Source organism: Hyperolius riggenbachi, chromosome 3, assembly GCF_040937935.1.
Source record: "Hyperolius riggenbachi isolate aHypRig1 chromosome 3, aHypRig1.pri, whole genome shotgun sequence".
Lineage (NCBI taxonomy): Eukaryota > Metazoa > Chordata > Amphibia > Anura > Hyperoliidae > Hyperolius > Hyperolius riggenbachi.
Genome location: NC_090648.1, coordinates 462,823,247 through 462,848,793, shown reverse-complemented (window position 1 = coordinate 462,848,793; position 25,547 = coordinate 462,823,247). Strand labels below are relative to the sequence as shown.

General features: G+C 45.0%; 1 protein-coding gene across 1 annotated transcript in view; it reads right to left on the bottom strand.

Moving 5' to 3' along the window:
• DDX46 (DEAD-box helicase 46) overlaps window positions 1-25,547 on the bottom strand; it is a 99,309-nt gene that overhangs the window by 50,806 nt on the left and 22,956 nt on the right. The window contains exons 3-12 of the mRNA XM_068277931.1: window positions 24,732-24,872; window positions 19,641-19,731; window positions 15,979-16,144; window positions 15,727-15,875; window positions 12,547-12,660; window positions 11,442-11,607; window positions 10,213-10,333; window positions 9,562-9,737; window positions 4,136-4,257; window positions 678-756 (exon numbers count right to left, since the gene is read on the bottom strand). Of these exons, the coding sequence (XP_068134032.1) occupies window positions 678-756; window positions 4,136-4,257; window positions 9,562-9,737; window positions 10,213-10,333; window positions 11,442-11,607; window positions 12,547-12,660; window positions 15,727-15,875; window positions 15,979-16,144; window positions 19,641-19,731; window positions 24,732-24,872 (1,325 nt within the window). The remainder of the gene's footprint in view (window positions 1-677; window positions 757-4,135; window positions 4,258-9,561; window positions 9,738-10,212; window positions 10,334-11,441; window positions 11,608-12,546; window positions 12,661-15,726; window positions 15,876-15,978; window positions 16,145-19,640; window positions 19,732-24,731; window positions 24,873-25,547) is intronic.

The following is a 25,547-nucleotide window of genomic DNA, read 5'->3' as shown; positions in this document are numbered from 1 at the left end:
TTTTTGAGTTAAGGTTCCCTTTAAGAACAAAACTATTAATTACAACAGGTTTTGGTCAATGGAGATCATTTCAATGTATCAATGAGCTAGACAATTGCATCGAATTTATAGTGTCAAGGCATTCAAATGATCGCTTCAAGATCTTGTATGGTCTCTCTAAAATCAAAGTGTACCTGAAGTGAATAATTAATAATAAAATTAGATACGTATCTAAGTAGAGGGAAGCGTAAGAGGAAGATGGTCCTGGCCAGCAGCAGTGGGCTTGAGGATGATCTGGACCATCCAGAGGCATTTTACTACTTAGGAAACTATTAAAATCATACTCCCACTCTGGTCACAGGTTTGCCATAGGAAGATTCCACTTAAAAAGGAGTGTGTTTGGATTGGGCTAAACTATCACTCAAATCATGCTCAAATTAAAATTACTTGTATATCCTGAAACGTTTCCCCCTTAAAAATGGTTCCTGTACTCAGTTACAGGGAAAGCCTGTCAATGCAGTTACTGGCTTTCCGCACTGTGGAGGGTTGTAGCGTTTGCATACGCTGCGATTTGCCATGTGGCACAGCACAGTTTGTACTCTGGATTCCTTTCCGAGCACTTTGGAAAACAAAACTTGCCATTACAATGAACGTATGGACAAAGCACAGGTGTTCCACGCAAAAGAAATTAAACTCACCATTATTTGCAGCTAACATGTCAATCATGCGACCTGGCGTACAAACTATTATTTCTGCACCTCGTTTTAGTTCAGCAATCTGATAGATAAAACACAACAAATAAGAGGCGCAGATGAGTCACAGGACCAATTACATAGAAACCCATATACTATATGGTATCTGATGTCATCACCTGCCTTTCCCATAGTGAGGCAGATTCCTGGGCACTTGTACGTATACACCAATGGATGCTTAAAGTGTACCCAAGCCGAAGCTCGGGTACAAAATGAGATACTTGACTAAAGAAAGGGAAGCCTCAGGATCCTACTGAGGCTTCCCTCGGTGCTCTGATGTCCCCCGTTGCTGAGTTTGGCCCCCTGGAAGATTAGAGACAAGGCATTGTCGCCAATCATATCGGGACCGCGCAGCTCCTTTTCTTGCAGCATAGCCCGCTGCACAGTATGCCAGAGGGCTTGTGTGGCAATTGCACGGCCGCCCTCCTAACAAAGAGAAGTGCAGCCCCGATCTGGAGGGGAGCCGCGCTCAGCGACGGGGGACATAAGAGCAGCGAGGGAAGCCTCAATAGGATTGAGTCTTCCCTCTCTTCCGGTAAGTATCTCATTTTGATCCCGAGCTTCAGCTGGGGATCACTTTAAAGAGAACGCGAGGTGTGTTTTTCAAATCTTAATAGTACACAAATGCTCTGTGTACAATGACAAGCCTCCGTGTCCTTCTATTGCTGCATTCAGCCCCCTCGGGCTCTGCTGTCCCGCCTTACAAAAAAAGCAAGGCTAGCAACAATCTGCTTGTCGCTAGCCTGCTATTTACCTGTAGCCTGTCGGTCGTCGCCACTCCCCTGTCTCCTGTATTGCAGGACTCCCCCGCCTCCATAAGCTTCCTCCAATTGGAAGCTAAGCTGCGACCCAGGAAGCATTTCAGCTTATCTTCCGATTGGAGGAAGCTTATAGAGGCGGGGAGGGAAAAGACACAGGCGGGGAGCCCTGCAATACAGGAGGAGGGAGCGGCGATGTGTGACAGGCCGCAGGTAAATAGCTGTCACTAGCCTGGCAAATTTTTTTTTAAGGGTGGGGACAGCAGAGCCCAGGGGGAGGGGCTGGAGGCAGCAATAGAAGAGCACGGAGGAATGTCATTGTACACAGAACATGCCTCTGTGTCCTATTAAGATTTAAAAAACACACCTCGGGTTCTCATTAAAGGGACACTTAAGCCAGGAATAAAAAAATCAGTTTTACATTCCTGAGGCTTCTACCAGCCCCCCGCAGCCGTCCTGTGCCCTCGCAGTCACTCACAGAGCCTCCGGTCGCCCGCTAGTTTCGTTTTCGCTGGCAGGCCTGGCCACACCTATTTTTCTTCGCGTTCCCATGCGCAATTGCGTCCTGCGCAGAACGCTATGGAGGACAGGAACAAGAAGAAGGATACGCGTGGTCAGGCCTGTGCAGAAAGCCTGCCAATTCACTGTCAGCAAAAACTAAACTAGCTGGCGGCGGGGGGCCGGAGGCTCCGTGAGCGACTGCGAGGGCACGGGAAGGCTGGAGGGGGCTGGTAGAAGCCCCAGGCAAGTAAAACTGATTTTTTTATTCCTGGCTTAAGTGTCCCTTTAAAGGGAACTTGTAGTGAGAGGAATATTGACGCTGCCATATTTATTTACACACAAAAGGATATATACGGGATATCTACCATTCAATGCTTATCTTGACCTTATGCTGGGAATACACAATGAGTTTTTTTTTTTTTGGCCGATTTACTTTCCGAATGATTTTCCGATCGGGTTTTGTGATCGATTTACCGTTGGTTTTCTGATTGATTTCCATTCACTTCTATGAGAAAATTGATCATAAAAACGATCAAAATCAGATCGGTCCAGTCGGAAATTATCTATCGAGCCATCTATCTTCCGAGAAAAATCATGGTGTATTCCCAGCATTACAATAATTGGTACTAAATAGGGTAAATAGGGAGCACAAAGCTAAATATACAAAATACTTTATTTTATATTATTTTATATCTAAATTAGTTTTAATTCAAGCAAACTTAAAGTGAATAAACCCCTCCCCCCCCCCAAATAAAACCATTGCGGCTGATAGAATAGGCTATTATCAGAAAAATCCTTCCTCCGAGCACGCTTCAATATCCATGAAGGTAAAAAATATTTATTTCCTTTTCCAGTTGCCTGGCAGGCCTGCTGATCTTTTTGGCTGCAGCAGTGTCTGAATAAGGGCTGGTTCACACTGACGATTGGCGGCGTTCACCACTAAGCGTTCAGGACAGGTCGGCTAAACGCTCCCATTCAAGTGTATGGGAGCGTTTAGCATCGCGCGGTTACTGTTGATTGCGAAAATGCGCCGTTCCGATCCAGATTTAATACGTAATTTCAGCCAGCCCTAGAAGCCGCATGCGCTTAGCAGTCTCATCTTCATGTCCCCTTGCGGGGATGACAAACGCTGATGGCGACGGGAAGCCAACAATCGCCGAACGAGACGTCACAGGATGACGCGGCTTCCGGACGCCGCCAAGCATCCGTGTGAACCAGCCCTAAAACCCGACACAAGCATGCAGCTTATCTTGTCAGAAACATTGAATCTGCATGCTTGTTCAGGATTTATGATGAAACAAGACAGCCAGGCAATTTGTACAGTTTAAAATGAATTAAATATCAGCTTCCATATCTTCATAGCTTCCAAGTCTCATTGCACACCGGGCCTTCAATTGGCTGTAAGTAACAACTACATAGGAAAAGTAAATTACAGTTCATTTTAGTGTTGGACAAAGGTGTTGTATGAATGTGTACACTTATTTAAAATTTTACAGTTTTTCGTCACACTACTCCTTTAACCACCTTGGCGGTAATGACGAGCTCAGCTCGTCCATTACCGCCACAGTGGATTTCTCAGGCCCCGCTGGGCCGATTTTCACACCTTGGCGCAATCAATAGAAAACCAACAATTATGATATAATGATTTGTATGTGTAGTACAGCTAAGAAATAAAATATTAGGAGTAGAGACATAAGTCTAATATTGTTTCCAGTACAGGAAGAGTTAAGAAACTCCAGTTCTCTATGCAAAAGAGCCATTGAGCTCCACCACCTTCAAAGTTGAAGAGCTCTATCTTCTGAAGCTTGTTATCTCAACTGTCAATCACTGTATTTTCTTTATCTCTCCAGAGGACAGTTCAAAAGTTCACTGGCCTGCTCTGTAAAATCATTTAGAATGCCGATTAGTGTGTAAACTGCACATATTAGAGAATGATGCAATGTTATAAAAACACTATATACCTGAAAATAAAAATATGAGAATATTTTCTTTGCTACTAATGTTCTAGTAATTATCTGTACCACACAACCAATTCATTATATCATTTTTTTTTTTTTTGCTCCAGTGATTTTTAAAAATGCACTTCAAAAAGTAATAATGGTTCCATCAGAGAAACAACTGAAGATATAAAAGGTTGGGTGCTACCTGCTCACTGATGCCTGTGCCTCCATATACACACACTACTCTTAGTCCAAGCGGCTTGGAGAATTTCTTGCATTCTTTTGTTATCTGCAGAGCCAGCTCTCTTGTTGGGGTCATTATGACAGCTGAAAAGCGAAAAGGTAGAATTAGGTGTTAGCAAGAAGTTTATCTGCATCAAAAGGGCAGAACACAAGCAAAACGCTCCATCAAATAGCGAAACTCGGAAACCCCCTTGTGAGGAAACATCTTATAAAAGCAGGCATATCAAGCGGTGTTACAATATAAACTATTCTCAACCCCTGGAACATGGATGATTAAAACACCTGGAACATGGACAGTCTTTGTGAAATGAACGTTGCTCTAGTCTCTGAATCATCATTACAATTTATGAAAATCCAAAAATAAAAACCTGAACTTTTAACTTGGCATCAATTTCCTGGGAGCACAGAAAGGGTTAAGCCTCAGTTTCTACTGTAAAGGCAGAGAGCGAAAAGCTCCGATTTACACCTGCTGCTAAGTGCTAACAGGACCCTTTGATCTGGCTAAACAAATACAGAGCACAGTTCAGAGAATTTCTTTAGCAACTATATGTGAAATTATGACTTCATTTTGTGCTGTACAAGGGTTAGGGTCTGCTTTAAAGTGTATAGGTTTGTGTTGTCTCGCACACACACTTGTGTATTAGATCATGATGAAACTGGGGAGTGCTGCAGCTTGTAAAAGAGGGATGACGCCTCCTATAGGACATCAAGTAAGGGAGAAAGCTGGCACATCCAATACTTTGTTTTGTATAAAACCGATTTTGTATAAAATAGTTTTTATACAAAACGAATAAAGAATTGCATTGTACTTGCCAGCTTTCTCCCTTACTTGCTGCTTTAAAGTGTACCTGAGATGGGGAGGGAAATTATACATACCGGGGGGTTCCTCCAGGCCCTCCAGGCTTATCGCTCCCTCTGCGCCGTCCTCCGACTTCTGGATCTACTGTAATCAGCCCCGAAATGTTTTCCAGTCTGCGCATGCGCAATATGTCCCAGACCAGTGGACTCTCCAGGGCACATTGCAGAAGATCCAGGAGTCGGAGGAGGACGGCGAGGGAGCGATAAGCCTGGAGGGGCTGGAGGAAGCCCAAGGTATGTATAATTTTTCTCTCCTCCACCATCTTAGGCTCCCTTTAAAGAGGAGATGCAGCCATACTATCTCAGAAAAAAAACACATATACAAGTAGATACATACTTGCCCTACTTACAGAACATATGTATTGCCATGTCCACGTTTGGATTTTAGTGTTTTTTTTTTCTACAGTAAAAAAAAAAAAAAAAAAAAAAAAAAAAGGAGAAAATCCTTCTTAGCATTTCCCATTTTAACTGTGGCTATTCTGAAGCCAATCCTGATGTCATTTCCTCCCGTACTCTCATCTGACTGATTTGCCTGCCCTTCACTATATAAAGTGCATTGTCTCAGCATGAGAAATATTGGCCAATCTGCCAGGAACAGAGGTGTGGGAGGGGAAAACAGGAGTTAAAGAGGCTTCAGCCAATCAGGCTGCATTAGTGAAGTCTGAGGGGAAGTACAGAAGCAAAAAAGGACAACCCAGCATGCCCTGCTACTTCCTTTTTGTGTACCAAAAAGAATTGATTTTTGATTTTATGCCCGAAAGCCAAAACAAAAAGCTGTATACTTTCCTCAGTAGAGGGAATATTCTGGACAGTCCAGAGGCTTCTTGATCCATCCAGGAACCCCACCATTGCTGCGTGTACATGTAATGAAGGCGCCGGGGCACAGGCGTCTGGTCCACCAGGCCGATCCAGCCAGTCGCCTGGAGCGCTGGGCAGTGTGAGAGTGCTCCCCCCGCCAGATGATGTGACCCAGAGCGTGGGTATCGGGAGACTGTGCGCGCTGACATATACCGTATTTTTCGGACTATAAGACGCACTTTTTCTCCCCCAAAAGTTGGGAGAAAAAGTCACTGCGTCTTATACTCCGAATGTTCGGCCAGGTGTCTCCCGCAAGCAGGTGCAGGACGCTATGGAAGCCCTCACTTATCCAGTCGCGGCCTCCGAGTCCCGCATCTTGCTTCCATGTGCCATCCAGCATGAGATTTATGGCTTCAGCTTTTATCGCAGGATTCGCAGCTGACTTAAAATGGCGGCGTAGGACTCCAGCTCTCATCCGCATCTACACTCAGAGGGATGAACGGTACTCGACCCGCCCCCCCAGACGCCCTCTGCTCGCTGGGCACCTCACCTGCAGCTGTGATTACTTCTCCCCCGGCGACCGGACGATCATGCAGGACTGAGAAGCGGCACTCTCCTAGACGCCATGTGCTCGCTGGCGCACCTCGCCTGCATCGGCTTTGGCTCCACTGCCGCTGTGACTGCTTCGCAGACCGAGTAATCCTGCTGGGCTGCTGAGCGGCACTCCCCGGACGCCCTGTGCACGCTGGCGCACTACATCCGCCGCTGTGACTGGTTTCCGCCGGTGACCGATCCTGCGGAGTTGTACAGCGGTACCCAGTGCTCGCTGGCGCACCTTGCATGCATCGGCTCTGGCTCCATTGCCGCTGTGACTACTTCTCCCCCGGCGACCGGCCGATCCTGTAGGACTGATGAGCGGCGCTCTCAATGGCTCTGGCTCCACTGCGACTGCCTGTGACAGCTTCTCCGCCCGTCCGCCGGACCGATTTTCCTGCTGGGCTGCCTCTCACCCAGGGCTGATGAGCGTCGCTCAGGCTTCCATGTGTGATCGGGGGCGCACCATGTGGGCAGTTTCAAGTCCAGCTCCTGGCTCCTGCTCTAACACTGCAGCTGTTCTCCGCGGCCTAATGAGAGACCTGGCCCGATCCTGCAGAGGACCTGGAGACTCCATGGTTCCAGACCTGCAGCCACTGCAAGTATGATAAATGGTGGAAGAATTGTATTTAGTGTGGGTTGTGGGGTCAGGATAGCTTAGTGTGGGTTGTGGAGTCAGTGTCGGTGTAGCTTAGTGTGGGTTGTGGGGTCAGTGTCAGTGTAGCTTAGTGTGGGTTGTGGGGTCAGTGTCAGTGTAGCTTAGTGTGGGTTGTGGGGTCAGTGTAGCTTAGTGTGGGTTGTGGGGTCAGTGTAGCTTAGTGTGGGTTGTGGGGTCAGTGTCAGTGTAGCTTAGTGTGGGTTGTGGGGTCAGTGTCAGTGTAGCTTAGTGTGGGTTGTGAGGTCAGCGTAGCTTAGTGTGGGTTGTGAGGTCAGTGTAGCTTAGTGTGGTCAGTGTAGCTTAGTGTGGGTTGTGAGGTCAGTGTAGCTTAGTGTGGGTTGTGGGGTCAGTGTAGCTTAGTGTGGGTTGTGGGGTCAGTGTAGCTTAGTGTGGGTTGTGGGGTCAGTGTAGCTTAGTGTGGGTTGTGGGGTCAGTGTAGCTTAGTGTGGGTTGTGGGGTCAGTGTCAGTGTCGCTTAGTGTGGGTTGTGAGGTCAGTGTAGCTTAGTGTGGGTTGTGGGGTCAGTGTAGCTTAGTGTGGGTTGTGGGGTCAGTGTAGCTTAGTGTGGGTTGTGGGGTCAGTGTCAGTGTCGCTTAGTGTGGGTTGTGAGGTCAGTGTCAGTGTAGCTTAGTGTGGGTTGTGAGGTCAGTGTAGCTTAGTGTAGGCTGTGGGGTCAGCAGGGGTTAGTGTAGGTTGTGGGGTCAGCAGGGGCTAGTGTAAGTTGTGGGGTCAGCTGGGGTTAGTGTACATTGTGGGGTCAGCTGGGCTTAGTTTAGGTTGTGGGGTCAGCTGGGCTTAGTTTAGCTGGGCAGTGTAGTTTAGATAGATAGACAGACAGCTTGGGGGAAAATGGATCATAAGATGCCCCTGCACTATAGACGCACCAGGTTTCATTTTTAATTTTTTTCCATAGTTTTTGTCCTCTGAAACTAGGTGCGTCTTATAGTCCGGAGCGTCTTATAGTCCGAAAAATACGGTATATATTTTTTTTTTTCAGAACTTGGCTGCAGGGATTCCCGGGGATGAGGAAACTACCAAGAGGAGGGGGAGCTGCGCAGACCAGGCAATTAACAATCAATTATCAACTAAAAACACTCCGCCACCCCTCCTTTTCAAGTGCAGGACATTCTAGCACGGATTGCAGCCGCCAAACAGGAGATTCACAGCGGGGTGCAGAGCTTACAATAGCCTACAGGAGATCGCTTAACAGCATGTAGGCTACAGACACCCCCCCCCCCCCCCCCCCGAGTCTTGTGGTCCTGACCTGCACCTCCAGCTGAAGGTGTGTGTGTGTGTGTGTGTGTGTGTACAGTGTGTGCTTGTGTATGTACAGTGTCTGCATGCATGCATGTATGTATGTACAGTGTGTGTGTGTGTGTGTGTGTGTGTGTGTGTGTGTGTGTGTGTGTGTGTGTGTGTGTGTGTGTGTGTGTGTGTGTGTGTGTGTGTGTGTGTGTGTGTGTGTGTGTGTGTGTGTGTGTGTGTGTGTGTGTGTATTTTCTGGTGAAACAGTGCTGCAATACATGTATTTTCTGGTGAAATGCTTCCCACATTACGATTATTTTCTGGTAAAACGCTGCCACAATACGTTTATTTTCTGGTGAAATGCTTCCCACATTACAATTATTTTCTGGTGAAACGCTGCCACCATATGTGTATTTTCTGGTGAAACGCTGCTGGCGCATTACGATTGTTTTCTGGTGAAACGCTCCTGGAATACGTTTATTTTCTGGTGAAACGCTGCTGGAATACGTTTATTTTCTGGTGAAACGCTGCTGGAATACGTTTATTTTCTGGTGAAGCGCAGTCGCATTACGATTGTTTTCTAGTGAAATGCTGCTGCAATATGTTTATTTTCTGGTGAACCGCTGCCGCATTACGATTATTCTCATGGGGGGGGGGGGGGGGGGGGGGGGCGCCATAGGTTTTCTCTCCTGGAGTGACAAAATGGCTAGAGGCACCCTTGTGCCGGGGAATTTGGGTGCAGGTTGAAACCAAATCACCCTGCTGGAAAAAAAATTCCTGTCGGCGTTAACTGCTCTTCCTCCTCCAAAGCGTAATTTGGTGGGGTAAGACTTAATTTGGCCTCCAGCTTTTGCTGGCAGACGAATTACAATTTTATCCTAATTTGGGCTGTCTTTTGCCGGTGCCCAAATTACCTACTGAATGCCACTACAGCAGCCCAAATTTCAGCATCCATTAGCCGCCTTTTTTACCTGACTCGCCTCTGAACATATCCAACAAGAGCTTGACAAACAGGTTTTCGTGGCAACACTCCCCTCCGTGCAAAAGTGCGGTTGTACTCTACATGCACGAGTACGGCTGTGCCTGTGCAGTAAAGCCTAATATATTACTCCAAGCTGTCAGCAACACTCTCCATAACATAGCAAATATGGTGCGAAACCACACAAGATCTTGCTAGATAGTAAAAAGACAATTATACTTGACACAATGTTTGTTGAAGAATTTTCTGTAACTTACATATTGGCCCTTCTGCATCTTCCAGAGGTCTCTGGTCCATAATATGGCGAAACATGGGCAGAAGGAAGGCAATTGTTTTTCCGCTTCCAGTTTTGGCAATACCAATTAAGTCACGGCCCGACATGATTGCAGGAATAGCTTGTGCTTGGATCGGAGTTGGTTTTTCATACGAATGCCTGTTAACAAAAAGGTTTGGAAAATGTAAGTGGCCATTTCAGACAAGCTAAGCGATACATTTGGCTTTTATTTCTACGTTCCCCAAATATGAACATAGACTTATGTCATTCTTTCATCAGGCTGTCAAACTGCATTCAAGTGGTTCCCTATTATATAACATTACAAACTCCTCATTCTACTGTGGTCTGTTCTGATTACTTGGCCTCTAACTCCTAATGATGAAAAAAACGAAAATAGTTTTCTGCAAAAACCTCTACTAAACGTACTACAAACCAGGTTTAGTAACCCGCGGAGTATATTTATGAGTCGCTGAAGCTGGCCAAACATAGTAAGAGGTTTTTAAATTGAAAAAATGAACACATGTATAATACATCGGTCAGAAGGTGCAATTAATTGGAAAAATTGATCCTCATTTTTAATTTGAAGAAATATATAAAAAAAAATTGCATGGTGTGAGGTCATCTTAATACTTACTTCTTAAGTGCAGTCAGTATCTTCATAGAGATTCCACACTGCACCCATGTTTTGATAGGTTTGGGGCAATTTTTTCCATTCACTGAAATTCCCTCCAGTAGCAGTCTGTAAGCACTGACCTCTAGAAGATAAAAAGGAAATGAATTGTTTTAGTATACTACATATTACCGTAAAAACACCAGTGAAAGGCAGCTCCCAGCATTTAAACTGTCCCGGAGACAACAGGGTATAAGAGTTTAATACATATCTGGGGCTTCCTCCACGCCGATCACTCCTTCGCCACTGTCCCCTGCCTCCTGGATTGTCCAGTAGATGCCCCGATAGATTGGGCTTACTGGGTCAGTTAGCGCAGGCGAAGTCCGACCACACGTGCTCCCCCGTCCTGCTCCTGCGACTGGAAATGTTCTACGCCTGCGCAGTAGTACTGCCCATTTATTTACCTAGGACTTCTTCCAACCTCCTGAAGTCTTCCAGGTCCCTCGCTGTCATCCCGCCTTCTGCCGTGCCTCTGGTGTCCCACACCAACGCTTTTCCGTGCACCTCCTCCAATACACGTCCGTTGCAGAGAGTTCTGCGCTTGCGCGGTAAGCAAAAATTTCTACTGGCGCTCGTCAGTTGGGCGGATTATGAAGGGGAGCAGTGGAGGAAAAGCTGAGTGCAGAGTCAGGCCTCTTTCACAGTGGGACGTTGCGTTTTGATGCAACGTTAAAGTCGCACCGCAAACCTACAACGCAACGCACCCAAAAAGTCGCAAAGTGCAGCATATATAGTAGAAAATACAGGCAATGAAAAATATGTCTCCAAGTCATTACTGAGCATGTGCAAAAAGTCTAGCGCAGCTGATAGCGTGTATAAAGCATAGCATGCAGCCCTTTCACTTAACATGCAGCGTTGCACACCAACGCAACGTGTGCACTGTGAATGAGGCATTGAATTTTCATTGCAGTGCGTTATTCTGCGGTAAATGTTGTTTTAACGTGCGACTTTAACGTCGCACTGTGAACAGGTCTTACAGTGAGGGAGCAGGAGGACTTCAGGGGTCTGAAAGACACCCCGGGTAAGTGAAGCATAGTACTTTTTACTTGAGTGTTCACAATAGCTATGCAGTTACCATGCAATATATTTCATAAACAAGTATGTTTCAAGTATGACTATAGTTCAAGGAAAATCATTCTATTTATCTAGTAAAAGTAGATTCATTACGACATAGTGAATTAGACCACACACACCTTCTGAGGTCATTTTGGCCAGTTCTGGAACTTCCACGTAAAAGTTCTTCCTGTAAGGTTCATATTCAATCTTCTTGTGATCTACTGGCTCGAGTAGTTTGCGCTGTTTTGTCTGGAAGCCGGTCAGTGCAGTCTGAAGGTCCACCTCTTCCTCTTCAGAAGAATACTACAGGTAAGAACGAGACATTTCATCCATCCCTCTTTGTATAAAAGGTAAATACAGAACTATAAGGTTTACACATTGCCAGAAATTGCTTCCGCAAACATACGTAAGAAGCCCCTGGATCCTAATGAGGCTTTGCTCACTGTCCTCTGCTGCTGCCTGGGACCCTGCAGCTGATCGGAGCTGCACTCCTCTTCTGGCATGAGTGTGGCCGTGCAGCAGCCACGCAAGCTCGGCCATGTTTGCACAGTAGCATGGAGCTGTCTGTGAACGAGCAGGTCTGGCTTACTGCACAGGCACGGCTGTACTCATGCTTGAATATGAGTGCAACCCCGATCAGATTACCGTCAAGTCCTCGTTGGTGATATTCGAAAGGTGCGCAAGCAGCAGCGGGGGACTGGAGGAATGCACGCCAATTGGAGAGCAGGAGATTTGGGCGCAGACGGGCCCACCATAGACCGTAATAGGAATTACAGCTGTAGCGGTGCTCCGTGAGTAACTTCGGCGCTGTCAGAAGACGGAGCTGAAGTTACTTTTAAAACACTGTAATTCGGCCGGGAGCGATAGCTGGAAGCCGAATTACATCATTCCCCACCATCCACATGGACCTGGAGGGGGGAAAGTAAATAACGCAGCCAGGGCTTGTGCAGGAGCAGGGTAAGCCGTATATCGGATGTATCCTGTGCCCAAGTCTACCAGCGGCGATTTCGCTCGTATGCACTGGAGGAAGGAAAGGGAAGCCTCATTAAGATCCAGAGGCTTCCCTCTCCTTAGGTAAGTATGCGATTTTGAACCTGAGCTTCGGCTCAGGTATACTTTAAGCTCTGGCTGAAAGGAGTGCTGGTGTCATTTTGGCTTATGGTGATTTGGTATGTAAACCCGAAGGCTTTGCTGAGTAGTAACACTATGCAGACAGTTGAATATAAAAATAAAGGTATTTACCTCCATAGCATCTTGGTCATTTTCCATGAGTTCTCCTTTTTTCTTTGTTGTTTCAGCAGGTGCCTTTTTTGTAGTCATCACGGTGACTACTTTGGTGACTGTAGCTCCTGACTTCTGTTTGGGTGACAGAAAAAAAAAAAAAACTTTAGCAGTTCACAAAATTAGGTATTGCGATAATGAATGCCTATTAGTCCTGTAATAAGAAGAAAAGGTTTCAATGACCAATAAGGAAGGGCAGGAGCTCAGCTTTTTTTCACAGGTTTTCTACTATGACACACATTTTCATCTACAGTTTAAAAAAAAAATTTCAGCACTCTGCAATTTAACCACTAACCCCAAGGCAGTTTTTACCCTAACAGACAAGAGCGATTTTCACCTTTCAGTGCTCATCCCTTTCATTTGCCAATAGCTTAATCACTACTTATCACAATGAAATGATCTATATCTTGTTTTTTTCACCACCAATTGGGCTTTTTGGGATTAATATTTGTTTTCAGTAATTACTTTATTTTCTATGCATTTTAAAGAGAAATACAAGGGAAAAAAATGAAAAAATACACGATTTCTCCAATTTCATCCCCTATGGTTTTAACCACTTCACTACCCTGGTCATTTCCCCTGTTCAGCTCTGATTACTTTGGCAATAACTTTATCAATAATTATCACAACTAAATGATCTATATATTGGTTTTTTTCCAGGACAAATTAGGCTTTTTGTGTCTGGTATTTGTTATTAGTAATTACTTTATTTTCTATGCATTTTAAAAGGAAAATAAGGAAAAAAGTGAAAAAATACACAATTTATCCACTTTCATACACTATAACTTTAATGTAAACAGTTCTATTGTACATTAACCACTTCCATACCATGACATTTTGTGCTGATCTGTGCTGCGTGGGCTCTCCAGCCCACAGCACAGATCAGATAGCAGCCAGGCCGATCAGACTTCCCCCCCTTTTTTCCCCACTAGGGGGATGTCCTGCTGGGGGGTCTGATCGCCGCCGGCTGCTTGCGCTTGCGGGGGGGGCTCTTCAAAGTCCCCTTCCGCAGCGCTTCCTGGCCTCCTTCCCCTTCCCTCCCTCCCCCTGTGAGCGGCGCAGGACGGATTTCCGTCCTGCGCCTGATGGGATAGGCTTTAGCCTATCAGATGCCGGCGATCCCCGGCCGATCAGAGGCCGGGGATCGCCGATCTCCTCTACGGCGGTGCTGCGCAGCAGCGCCGTATACATGTAAACACCAGGGAAGGTCTTCCCCGTGTGTTTACATTTACCCTGCGAGCCGCCGATCGGCTCGCAGGGTGTTCACGGAGACACCCTCCGTGAACTGACATGGAACGTTTCCATGGAATACACTTCAGGATTCAGGGGCGTATATATACGCACCGAGAATCCGGAAGTGGTTAAACCAACACATTTTATTTGTCTATTCCTCATGTTCATTTAAACAGTTCATTTGTTTTGATAATGTATTAGATGTAACAATTAAGTAATGTATACAATCTGCTACTATCTGATCCTGGAAAGTGTATTTCAGACTTGTTTACTAATTAGCCCTGCCATTTAATTCCCTGAAAGGAGGACAGGGGCTTGCTGTAATTCCTTTTCAACTCTGTAGTGATGTAATCAGGTCAGAGATAAATAAACAGTGTCATCTAAGATTTTGTAGGCGGGAGAGTACAGAGCCTTATTTTTACGTCATAGGGACAGCAAGTGCTTAATATAAACACTGCTACTGTGCATAAAACCCACACATTTTATCTGCCTATTTGTTCTGGTTATCACAAGATTTTAATTATGTCCCCAGTACAAAGTATGGTGACAATACATCATTTGGAAATAAAGGTGTATTTTTTTTTGTGTGGGTTTTTTTCCCACTATTTTCACACGCACAGCGGCAGCAGCACTGTCTGTCTTATAAAAACATCCTGCAGCCATTAAGAGGCTCTAGCAGGACGTTTTTATAAGTCAGCTTGTCATGAAGTGGTTAAAAAAAGTACGTTTTCTTGCTTGTTGGTGGCTTGAAAATAATTTTATTGGCTAGGTGTGAAAATATCACCTAGGAGAAATGTTAAAGGAAAAAAATGAATTAAATAAGGCACAGTGGGCATTAACTTTCCTTCTCCCCCCCCCCCGATTTGGAATGATCACACAGCACCCGACAATTTACTCTGCTTCATGCTGCAGCTCAACACAATAGCACACTGGCTGGCTGTGAGTCGGACACACACTGCTTACCCTCAGCCACTCCATTCCTCCTCAGTTTGGACAGCAGCACCACCTCCTCCCTTCTCTTGTGCAAGCCCAATGAGACACTGCTGCTCTCCTGCCTCCCTCCTCCTCACACACTGTCAGACTCCTCAGACAGCACAACAAGCTGCCTTTCCCCAATGATGACCGCTTCCCCTAGCTCTCCTCTCGCTTCTCCTCCTACTCTGACTGCCTGCTGTTAGTACAAACCTGTGGCCCTGTAATCTCTGCGCCTGATGCAAATGTTTCACCTTGCTTCATGAGAGAACCGGCCCTGTCATTACCCTGCAAACCTCCAGTAAATCCAACTATCTGCACAATCACAATGAGCTTGACCCGGAAGGATGACAACATTCCCTCTATCACCACCTACAAAAAAAATAAATTACCCGCCCATTTTCCCCTTGCCATTTAAGCATACAGACTGGCAAGGAAATGGTGGTCGAGGATTTACATCACTGGGATGAGCTGAGTTCTAGGTGTACGCTCTCAGAGTCGGGCTTGTCTGGAGTTTAACTGAGGAGAGTACAGCACTATACCAACAAGGTGGGGGAGTGTATAGAAGTGGGCGCACCAACCTGTGTCTTCAAGTGTGTTACTTCTTCAGAATGCACTCAAAGTCACGTATGAAGCAATCCTAAGCTGGAGGTGTTGGGGCAGGTGGGTAACTGCACCAAACAGCCAATGGCTGCCTCAGTTACCTCAGCTTAGGATTGCTTAGGACTGTCTGTACATTCTGAAGAACACACTTGAATTCGCAGACTGGCGCACCCACCTGAGGCGAGAGGGATATGGAGGCTTAATTTCTTTTTATACAATGTAGACACACAGACACACTGCCCCCTACACAGTTTTTGTGTCCTTTAAAGCTAAACTAGGATTTGTTTGTTGATCTGGATGCAGAAAACCAACCAACCCAGTTGCAGTGCTAACCTTTTCACTTCCACCCTTGACGCTGCCCATGTTGAATTTTTTGACTTCCTCTTTGACTTCTTCCATGTAGGCATCTAGAGGATCCACCTCCTCCTCATCTTCCTTCTCAGGCCCTTCCTTCTCTCCTTCAGGGGGCTCCTCGTCATCATCTGCAACAAAGCAATGAAAGAGGTTATAACAAAATGTCAAAACCACAACATAAAATACCAGGAGCACTAAATAACGGACGTCGCGAAAAGAAACAAAACTCACCATCATCGTCTTCTAAGCTCCATTTTTTGCCTTGTCTCATTTCTTCAACTTCCCTCTTCAACTCTCCAATGGTATCTTCCACCCTTTTGCGTTGCTCTTCTCTCCACTTCTCAACTCGTTCTTTACGTTTTCGCATTTCCTCCTCAAGTTTGTTCTGGTCAAAATTCTGAAAGAAAAAAAATTATTTCCAGTTAAGTGGAGACATATACAGACCTATAAAAAAAACATGTTGCCATTTTCCTGTCACTAGTCCGGTGTAAATGCCGCGGGTATGCTTGAGAGTATAAGAGCGTGAACAATTAGTACCCATAAGATTTGAACACACACCAAATGACAGTTTGCCATAGGGAGACAGTTTGGAGCAAAGTGCAGCACAGAGATGTTACTAGATTACAGGCAAGCAATGCAGGCTATTGCTGTGGAGGGTGGTGATGACAATGGTGCAGCTTCCGGGAGGTGGAGTAAGAAAGGGAACCAGGGCTGTGGAATCGGTACAAAAATCTTCCGACTCCGACTCCTCAGTTTATGAAACCACCGACTCCAACTCCGGGTACCCAAAATGGCTCAGACTCCGACTCCTCTACTCCGACTCCTTAGTCTAATACTTACCAGGGCTGTGGATTTTGTGCAAAATCATCCGACTCCGACTCCTCAGTTTATGAAATCACAGACTCCGTCTCCGGGTACCCAAAGTTGCTCCAACTCCTCGACTCCAATATCCTCATTTGTTATTATCATTTAAAGATCCTGGGGAAGCTGTAAACACTCTAGCTAGATTCTCTGCCAAGTTTAGTCCAGGCTTTAGTTTTTAGCTACTGCTCTAAGGTACTGTAAATCACGCCTCTCAAAACTCCTTATGGTGTGTGATTGTACAGGTGTGAATTGGCCTATGGGATGGTCTGGAATGGAGTCAAACCAACTTGCTATCTCTGTTGTTCAGGTGCTGGTTGTTGGGTGGTGCATGTGCTTTACAGAGAAAGTTTTAATTTCAAAAAGAAGGAAAACACAGCATATTCCATATACAGAACCGTACATATCCAATACATTACACAACAACTCATTCTTTAGGAGAGAAAAAAATAACTTTACATATTTATATAGATTTAATTATAAATCAGCAGATTAAATACAGCGCTTCCCTATAAGCACCATAAACCAGCAGCTGAAATACTGTGCCTCCTTATAAGCATCATAAACCAGCATATTACATACTGTGCCTCCTTATAAGCATCATAAACCAGCAGATTACATACTGTGCCTCCTTATGAGCATCATAAACCAGCAGATTAAATACCGTGCCTCCTTATAAGCATCATAAACCAGCAGATTAAATACTGTGCCTCCTTATAAGCATCATAAACCAGCAGATTACATACTGTGCCTCCTTATAGGCATCATAAACCAACAGCTGAAATAATGTGCCTCCTTATTAGCATCATAAACCAGCAGATTACATACTGTGCCTCCTTATAAGCATCATAAACCAGCAGCTGAAATACTGTGCCTCCTTATAAGCATCATAAACCAGCAGATTACATACTGTGCCTCCTTATAAGCATCATAAACCAGCAGATTACATACTGTGCCTCCTTATAAGCATCATAAACCAGCAGCTGAAATACTGTGCCTCCTTATAAGCATCACAAACCAGCAGCTGAAATACTGTGCCTCCTTATAAGCATCACAAACCAGCAGATTACATACTGTGCCTCCTTATAAGCATCACAAACCAGCAGATTACATACTGTGCCTCCTTATAAGCATCATAAACCAGCAGATTACATACTGTGCCTCCTTATAAGCATCACAAACCAGCAGATTACATACTGTGCCTCCTTATAAGCATCATAAACCAGCATATTACATACTGTGCCTCCTTATAAGCATCATAAACCAGCAGATTACATACTGTGCCTCCTTATGAGCATCATAAACCAGCAGATTAAATACCGTGCCTCCTTATAAGCATCATAAACCAGCAGATTACATACTGTGCCTCCTTATAAGCATCATAAACCAGCAGATTACATACTGTGCCTCCTTATAAGCATCATAAACCAGCAGATTACATACTGTGCCTCCTTATAAGCATCATAAACCAGCAGATTACATACTGTGCCTCCTTATAAGCATCATAAACCAGCAGATTACATACTGTGCCTCCTTATAAGCATCATAAACCAGCAGATTACATACTGTGCCTCCTTATAAGCATCAAAAACCAGCAGCTGAAATACTGTGCCTCCTTATAAGCATCATAAACCAGCATCTGAAATACTGTGCCTCCTTATAAGCATCATAAACCAGCATCTGAAATACTGTGCCTCCTTATAAGCATCATAAACCAGCAGATTACATACTGTGCCTCCTTATAAGCATCACAAACTAGCAGATTAAATACTTTGCCTCCTTAGAAGCATCACAAACCAGCAGATTACATACTGTGCCTCCTTATAAGCATCACAAACCAGCAGATTACATACTGTGCCTCCTTATAAGCATCACAAACCAGCAGGTTACATACTGTGCCGCCTCATAAGCATCACAAACCAGCACATTACATACTGTGCCTCCTTATAAGCATCACAAACCAGCAGATTACATACTGTGCCTCCTTAGAAGCATCATAAACTAGCAGATTAAATACAGTGTCTCCTTATAAGCATCATAAATCAGCAGATTAAATACAGCACCTCCTTATAAGCTTTATAAACCAGCATCTGAAATACTGTGCCTCCTTATAAGCATCACAAACCAGCAGATTACATACTGTGCCTCCTTATAAACATCATAAACCAACAGCTGAAATAATGTGCCTTCTTATAAGCATCATAAACCAGCAGATTAAATACAGCGCCTCCTTATAAGCATCACAAACCAGCAGCTGAAATACTGTGCCTCCTTATAAGCATCACAAACCAGCAGATTACATACTGTGCCTCCTTATAAGCATCATAAACCAGCAGATTACATACTGTGCCTCCTTATAAGCATCACAAACCAGCAGATTACATACTGTGCCTCCTTATAAGCATCACAAACCAGCAACAATGAACACCATGTCTCCTTATAAGCATCATGCCAAATGATTTATGCAGCCTGCTTATAAGCTGAAAAACATACTTTTTTTCATGGCAGCACATAGAGAGCAGACAAATATGCTCTTAGCTTTATCGTGCACAAAAAAAAAACAAAAAAAACCACACACACACACACACACACACACACACACACACACACACACACACGATGGGAACCAGTTTGTTGATCAATATGGGCTGCCAGATCTGTTGCGTTTTCATGTGCAGAAAAAAACCAACAGCCGCGTTTAACCCTTACAACCTGGACACAGAGAGGCTGCTGGCAGCCAGTGTCAGTTACATGCAGGGCTGTGGAGTCGGAGTCGAGGAGTCGGGCAATTTTGGGCACCCAGAGTCGGAGTTGTGGTTTCAGAAACTGAGGAGTCGGAGTCTCATGATTTTTGTACAAAATCCACAGCCCTGTTAAGTATTAGAGTAAGGAGTCGGAGTCGAGGAGTCTGATCTAACAATATCACTACTGTCACAGCTCAGGCCTCCTGCGTCTCTCCTATACAATCACCAAGGAGCATGCGTACGCACTGAGAATATTAATCTGTTATGCTTTACATGTCACAAACTTACATTTACTTCCTTTTCTTTGTCTTTCTCCTCGTCATCCTTTTTCTTTTCTTTGCTAGCATCGGGAGGATCTGTCTTTTCCTTAGATTTTGATCTGATGAACAAAAAGACAAAGATTGCTTTTACTAAACTGTAGAAAACAAGCAAGAAAGGTGAATGTGTAGGTATCACTTTCATGCGCTGTACGAGACGGCACATCATTCTTGTAAGCATGCGGCTTTCTAGAACTTTAGTTAAAGTGGACCTCAACTCTTGCGCAGGACATAAGAAAGACATAGAATGTACCATGTATGTATTTAGAGAGTATAGCCGGTCTTATTTCCCCTTATGTGTCAAAGCACAAGTTGTAATTTGATCCCCCAGTTGTGTCAGCTGGCTGCCTCCACAGAGCAGCTAATTTGTAAGCACAGGATGTTAACAAGATGTCTGCTTCCATGGAAGCAGGAAGTAGACACGTTGCAGATGTACTGCAGGATTTATATCAGCTGCAACAAAGAAATATTTTCTTTAAAGTTTATTATGCTGTTGCGTATTTTTTAGAGCAGAGAGGAAGTTCTGCGTTTAGGTTTAACCTTCCCAGCGTTCAATTTCCCCAGGATTTCTGTGCAAACAGTGATAAAATTTATTTTTAAAACTTTTTTTTCCCTGTAACTTGCCAAAATGTGTCAAGCAAGGGTCTAGTATACAGTGCAGGAGAGTATTGATGTGTATGCATGTTTATACTGTTCACAGCATGTTTTTTTGAACGGACATTTCTGTCCATACCGCTAGGGAGGTTAAAGGGCTTATTAGGACACAATCATCCTTTGGCCACAGTGCAGAAGGAATACAATGTCTGCCGAATTGTTACTGCTGACTGCATTCCAGGTGAGAGTTCTCCTTGCTTCCTGTGCCCAGAGACAGGGCAGGATGGGAAGGTAATCTCTAAGGATCTGTAAATCCCATCATCATTCTCAAGTTCCATTCAAGTGACAACCATAACATTTTGGAGCACAAGTCCAAGCAAAGTTCAGGTCCACTTTATCTGGTTCAGAGCTGAAATACTGACCACTTCCTGCACCACGGTCTGTGCTACAGGCAATTTTTTCAGGGAAATACAGTCTGTGCCTTCCTACTGAACAGTGTAGATCAGGGGTCTCAAACTCAATTTACCTGGGGGCTGCAGGAGGCAAAGTCAGGATGAGGCTGGGCCGCATAAGGGATTTCACAAAAAAAAAAGTCCTCAAATGTCATTATTAACAGTTTTAATTATTTCTTCTGAACATGAAGTGTCCTACCTTATCGTTCGCTTCAGTGCTCCCATTACAAGTAATCCGCCGTATCCACGACGCAAAACAAGGCCTGCAGAGCAGCCAAATCGCCCGGGGGGCAATCCGCTGGCATTTCCTGGAAGGGGCAGAGTTTTCAGCTTCAGCTCTGCCCCTCCTGACGTCCGCCTCTGCCCGCCCCTCTCACTCTTCCATCACAGAGAGGGGCGGGGAAGGCGGCGATTGACATCAGGAGGGGCAGAGCTACAGCTGGAAGCTCTGCCCCTCAGCGCAGTCGTGGATGTTTGCCCGGGGGATTTGGGGGCTCTGCAGCCCTCATTTAGCGGCGGGGATGCAGCGGATTACTTGGCAGCACTGAAGCGAACTATAAGGTAAATAATTATGTAACTAACTATGTAACTATGTAAAATAGTTCGCTTCCGTGTCTCTTTTGCTTTTGCTGGCGAGGGCCACAAAATATTGTACTGAGGGCCCCTTTAAAGCGACACTGAAGTGAGAAAAAAAAAAGTAGTACAGATAATAAATAGAACATTAGTAGCAAAGAAATTAGTCTCATTTTTTTACGTTTTATTTTCAGTTATATAGCGGTTTTTATAGCATTGCATCATATTGTCATATTTGCAGTTTGCTCTGTCTTATAGTTTTCTGCTAGGTACGCACCATACAATTTTCTGGCAGATTTACCTGCCAGATCGATTATTTCCAACATGTCCAATCTGAATTTCGATCGATCATTCGATCTTTCTTTAATCATTTTGTCGATCGGTTTTGGGATGTGGTGGAACGGAAGCTTCCTGTCCTGGATGTGCATCTCACAAACTTCCATCAACTGCAAGATGCTATCCTATCAATATGGGCCAACATTTCTAAAGATTGCTTTCAGCACCTTGTTGAATCAATGCCATGTAGAATTAAGGCAGTTCTGACTGTGAAAGGGGGTCAAACACCGTATTAGTATGGTGTTCCTAATAATCCTTTAGGTGAGTGTATATGACTTGTTTATTATGTTCTATTTCTTAGCTGTGCTACACATACAATGCATTATTTTATAAGTTTATGTTTACTTCAGATTCCCTTTGAAGTGATACTGAAGTGAGATTTAAAAATTTTTTATTTTTTTTTTAATTGGATACTCACCTATGGAAAGGGAAAGCTCTGGATGCTATAGTGCCTTCCCTGTCCTCGCTCCATCCCCTTCTTCCAGCACTATCACCAGTTTCACGTATTCGACCTTGCAAATGCGCAGAACTGAGCCGCCCCATCTTCAAGGGCACTCGGAGACCTGACAGCTCCTGGAGGCAGCAAATTGAGATGGCGGAAAGCAGGGGAACCAGGACACAGAGGACCAAGAAAGGCTGTATAGGATCCAGAGCCTTCTCTCTCCATAGGTGAGTATGAGAGTATTTATTTAGTTGTTTTTAGTTAGCTATGGCTCGTCCTATAATCCATACTTTGATCTTTAGGTTATTCAGCCATGGCATTCCACACTCTATCAAACTTTACAGGACAGCTCCTTTGCATGTAAGCAAGTTTGTGCATTTGTAGTGATGAGTTTACTAGTTTGACCCATTCTCCAGATGTGAGGGGGTTTGTCTGAATTAAATTTAAAATTAAAGTGGACCTGAACTCTTGCACAGGACTGAAGAAATAGATAGAGAAATGCACCCTGTACATATTTAGAGACTTAAGCCTGTTTAATTCCCCCTCAATCATGCCTATGGCAGAGATGGCAGATATGCTCATTTGAAGGCACAGGCTGTAAACAATATGTCTGCTTCCATGAATCAGGAAGTAGAAACAGTGTAGATTTATATCAGCTGTAACAAATGCATGTTTTTTTTAAAGGTTATTATGCTGTTGTGGGAACACAGAACAGAGACACCGAGAGTCCAATATAGTGCAGTATGTACTGGTATGTGGATATGACAAGTAAGTATCTGTTCATACTCACAAACATGGGTTACCGTCCAGGTAACCACTATATCAGCAGGTGAGGAGATTAGACCTGTCCCCACTCAGGATTAAGAAGTCACTCTCTGTAGAGAGGAAATAAGGGGAAACACCCCTCCACCAAGGGTGGACTCAGGAACTGTATCAGCAGACAGAGGCTCCAAAAGGATTAAATATTCTAAAATGTTTATAATGAGAGGAGACAGAGGTGGACTTACCTCCCCAAGCAGACACACACACACACACACACACACACGTGTTGTGTATATTCAAAGCAACAAAAATGTATTTATATACTCCAGAAAGTGCAACGCGTTTTGCAGGCATCTCCTGCTTTCATCAGGCAATAGAAACGGAGTATAAAACTCAAATAGGTCTGGTGCAAAGCTCAGCACCTCTGAGTGCCTCAGCGCTGGGCTTTGCACCAGACCGATTTGAGCTTTATGCTGTTTCTATTGCCTGATGAAGCAGGAGATGCCCGCGAAACGCGTTGCACTTGCACTTTCTGGAGTATATAAATACATTTTTGTTGTTTTGAATATACACAACACGTGTGTGTGTGTGTGTGTGTGTGTGTGTGTGTGTGTGTGTGTGTGTGTGTGTGTGTGTGTGTGTGTGTGTGTGTGTGTTTGGGGGAGGTAAGTCCACCTCTGCCTCCTCATTTTAAACATTTTATCCTTGTGGCGCCTCTGTCTGCATATACAAATTATGCTGCTGTGCATCTTTTAGAGCAGAGAGGACGTTCTGAGTTCAGCTCCGCTTTAAAGGGAACCAGAGAGGTTCAAAAAAAGGTTTTATACATACCTGGGGCTTCCTCCAGCCCCATACGCACGGATCGCTCCCACGCCACCTTCCTCTGCTGCCTGGATCCGACGGTACCGGGTCCCGTCATTGCCGCGAGTCGGCCTGCGAACGCGGCCGATTCTCCGCATCACACGGCGCTCCCTCTATACAAGTACGCATGAGGCTGCCTACTGCGCAGCCGCATGCGTACGGGTATGGAGGGAGCCCCTGTGATGCGGACAATTGGCTGCGTCCGCCGGAAGTGACGGGCCCGGTACCGGCAGTTCCAGGAAGCGGAGGATGGCGGCGTGGGAGCGATCCAGGCTTATGGGGCTGGAAGAAGCCCCAGGTATGTATAAAAGCCTTTGTCTATTTTAGCAACCCATTCCCTTCTGGTTCCCTTTAACACCTTCTTAGCATAGAAAAGCAAACTTCATAGTTGAGCTGCCCTCCTGGATGAAACAATCTCTCCTACAAGACCTACTTACAGAATTTTGGGGTCTGTAACAATCGGCCTTTGTAACACCTTACCCATAATTGTAGTGATTTGTACCCAGTATCAGAGCAATGGTTTAATCCTTTCCGTATCGGATGGTTCTGGACCAGAGCCGCCCATTCCCATTTTTTCTGTACGATTACTCAAAAAATATATGAAAGCTCTGCTGTCAGTGTGACAGGAGAGAGAACAGGCGGCAGCAACGGTACAGCAGCATGAACAGCGAGAGCAACGAGATCACGTGCGTGGCTGATTTTGTTTGTTACAACAGGCCCTAACAGTACCACCTGCTGGTGAACTGTAGTAATGGCTCAAATTCCCTATATGGAGCTAAGAATCACTTCCAAGCTGATACCATTTTAATGGAAATTTTATGCAAATGCATAGTCATTGATCTCCAATCGTTTACAAAGGATGGATTTTTTTTGTTTTTGTTTTTTGCCTCGTTTTCAAACTCCTACTTAACAAACAAAAATAGATGAATATCTCCAATCCATTCGGTAACAGCTCACAAAAAATAGACAGTACCAAACACACGCCCCCACCCCCCACAACCACCCCGACCAATAATAATGACTCCTTAGTAAGGGCATTTACCTATTCTCCCGCTTCTTGGCTTTGCTTGGGCTGGAAGAACGGGATCGTCTGGTGCGGCTCTTGCTTCTGGATCGCCTTCTTTCACGACTGCGTGACCGCCTCCGCTCTCTGCTACGTTCCCTCTCCCTGCTCGGCCTACGACTAAAACACAGGGGAAAAGAATCATTCTGATGATGCTTTCTGTACTAAAACTACACGAATGTTGCTGCCATCTGCTCAACACATGTACAGAGTCTAAATTAAAGAAGAACTCCAGACTCACAGTAACATTAACTGCATCCATTGCCTTCATTCTAAAGGCAAAGCTCTCTGTAAAGGCACTTAAACATACGGTAGCTGTGATGTAATGACTTCACTCTAGTGGTGTATGCCCCTCGGAGAAGAGATGAGAGGGCTCCTCTGTTTACTTATACTGGGACAGAATTACACTCCCACTATGTCACAGAGTTCTCCAACCCTTAGTGTGGAAAAAGACAGCCTATATCTCCCTACTGCCAGTAAAGGGTTAGCGGTAGACTTGGGCATGTTGGATTTAGAGGCCCCCTGTGCACATACTTTAGTCACAGCCCTTATTACAGGGACCCAGTAGATGCACAGCGTTTCTAGTAAACTTGGGGGGCGCCGTCCAACCGCAAGTCAGCCACGCCATAAATGAGCAGCTGGGGGTGGCCAGTCTTGCCAGAAATATGAAAGAAAACCTGTCACCGCAATTTTTCTGTGGAGGGGCGGAGTGATCACCTATATGAAAGAATTACAGCCTATCAGGTTGAGACCCCCTCCCCCCAGCCCTGCATCATTAAGACATAGCCTGGCATG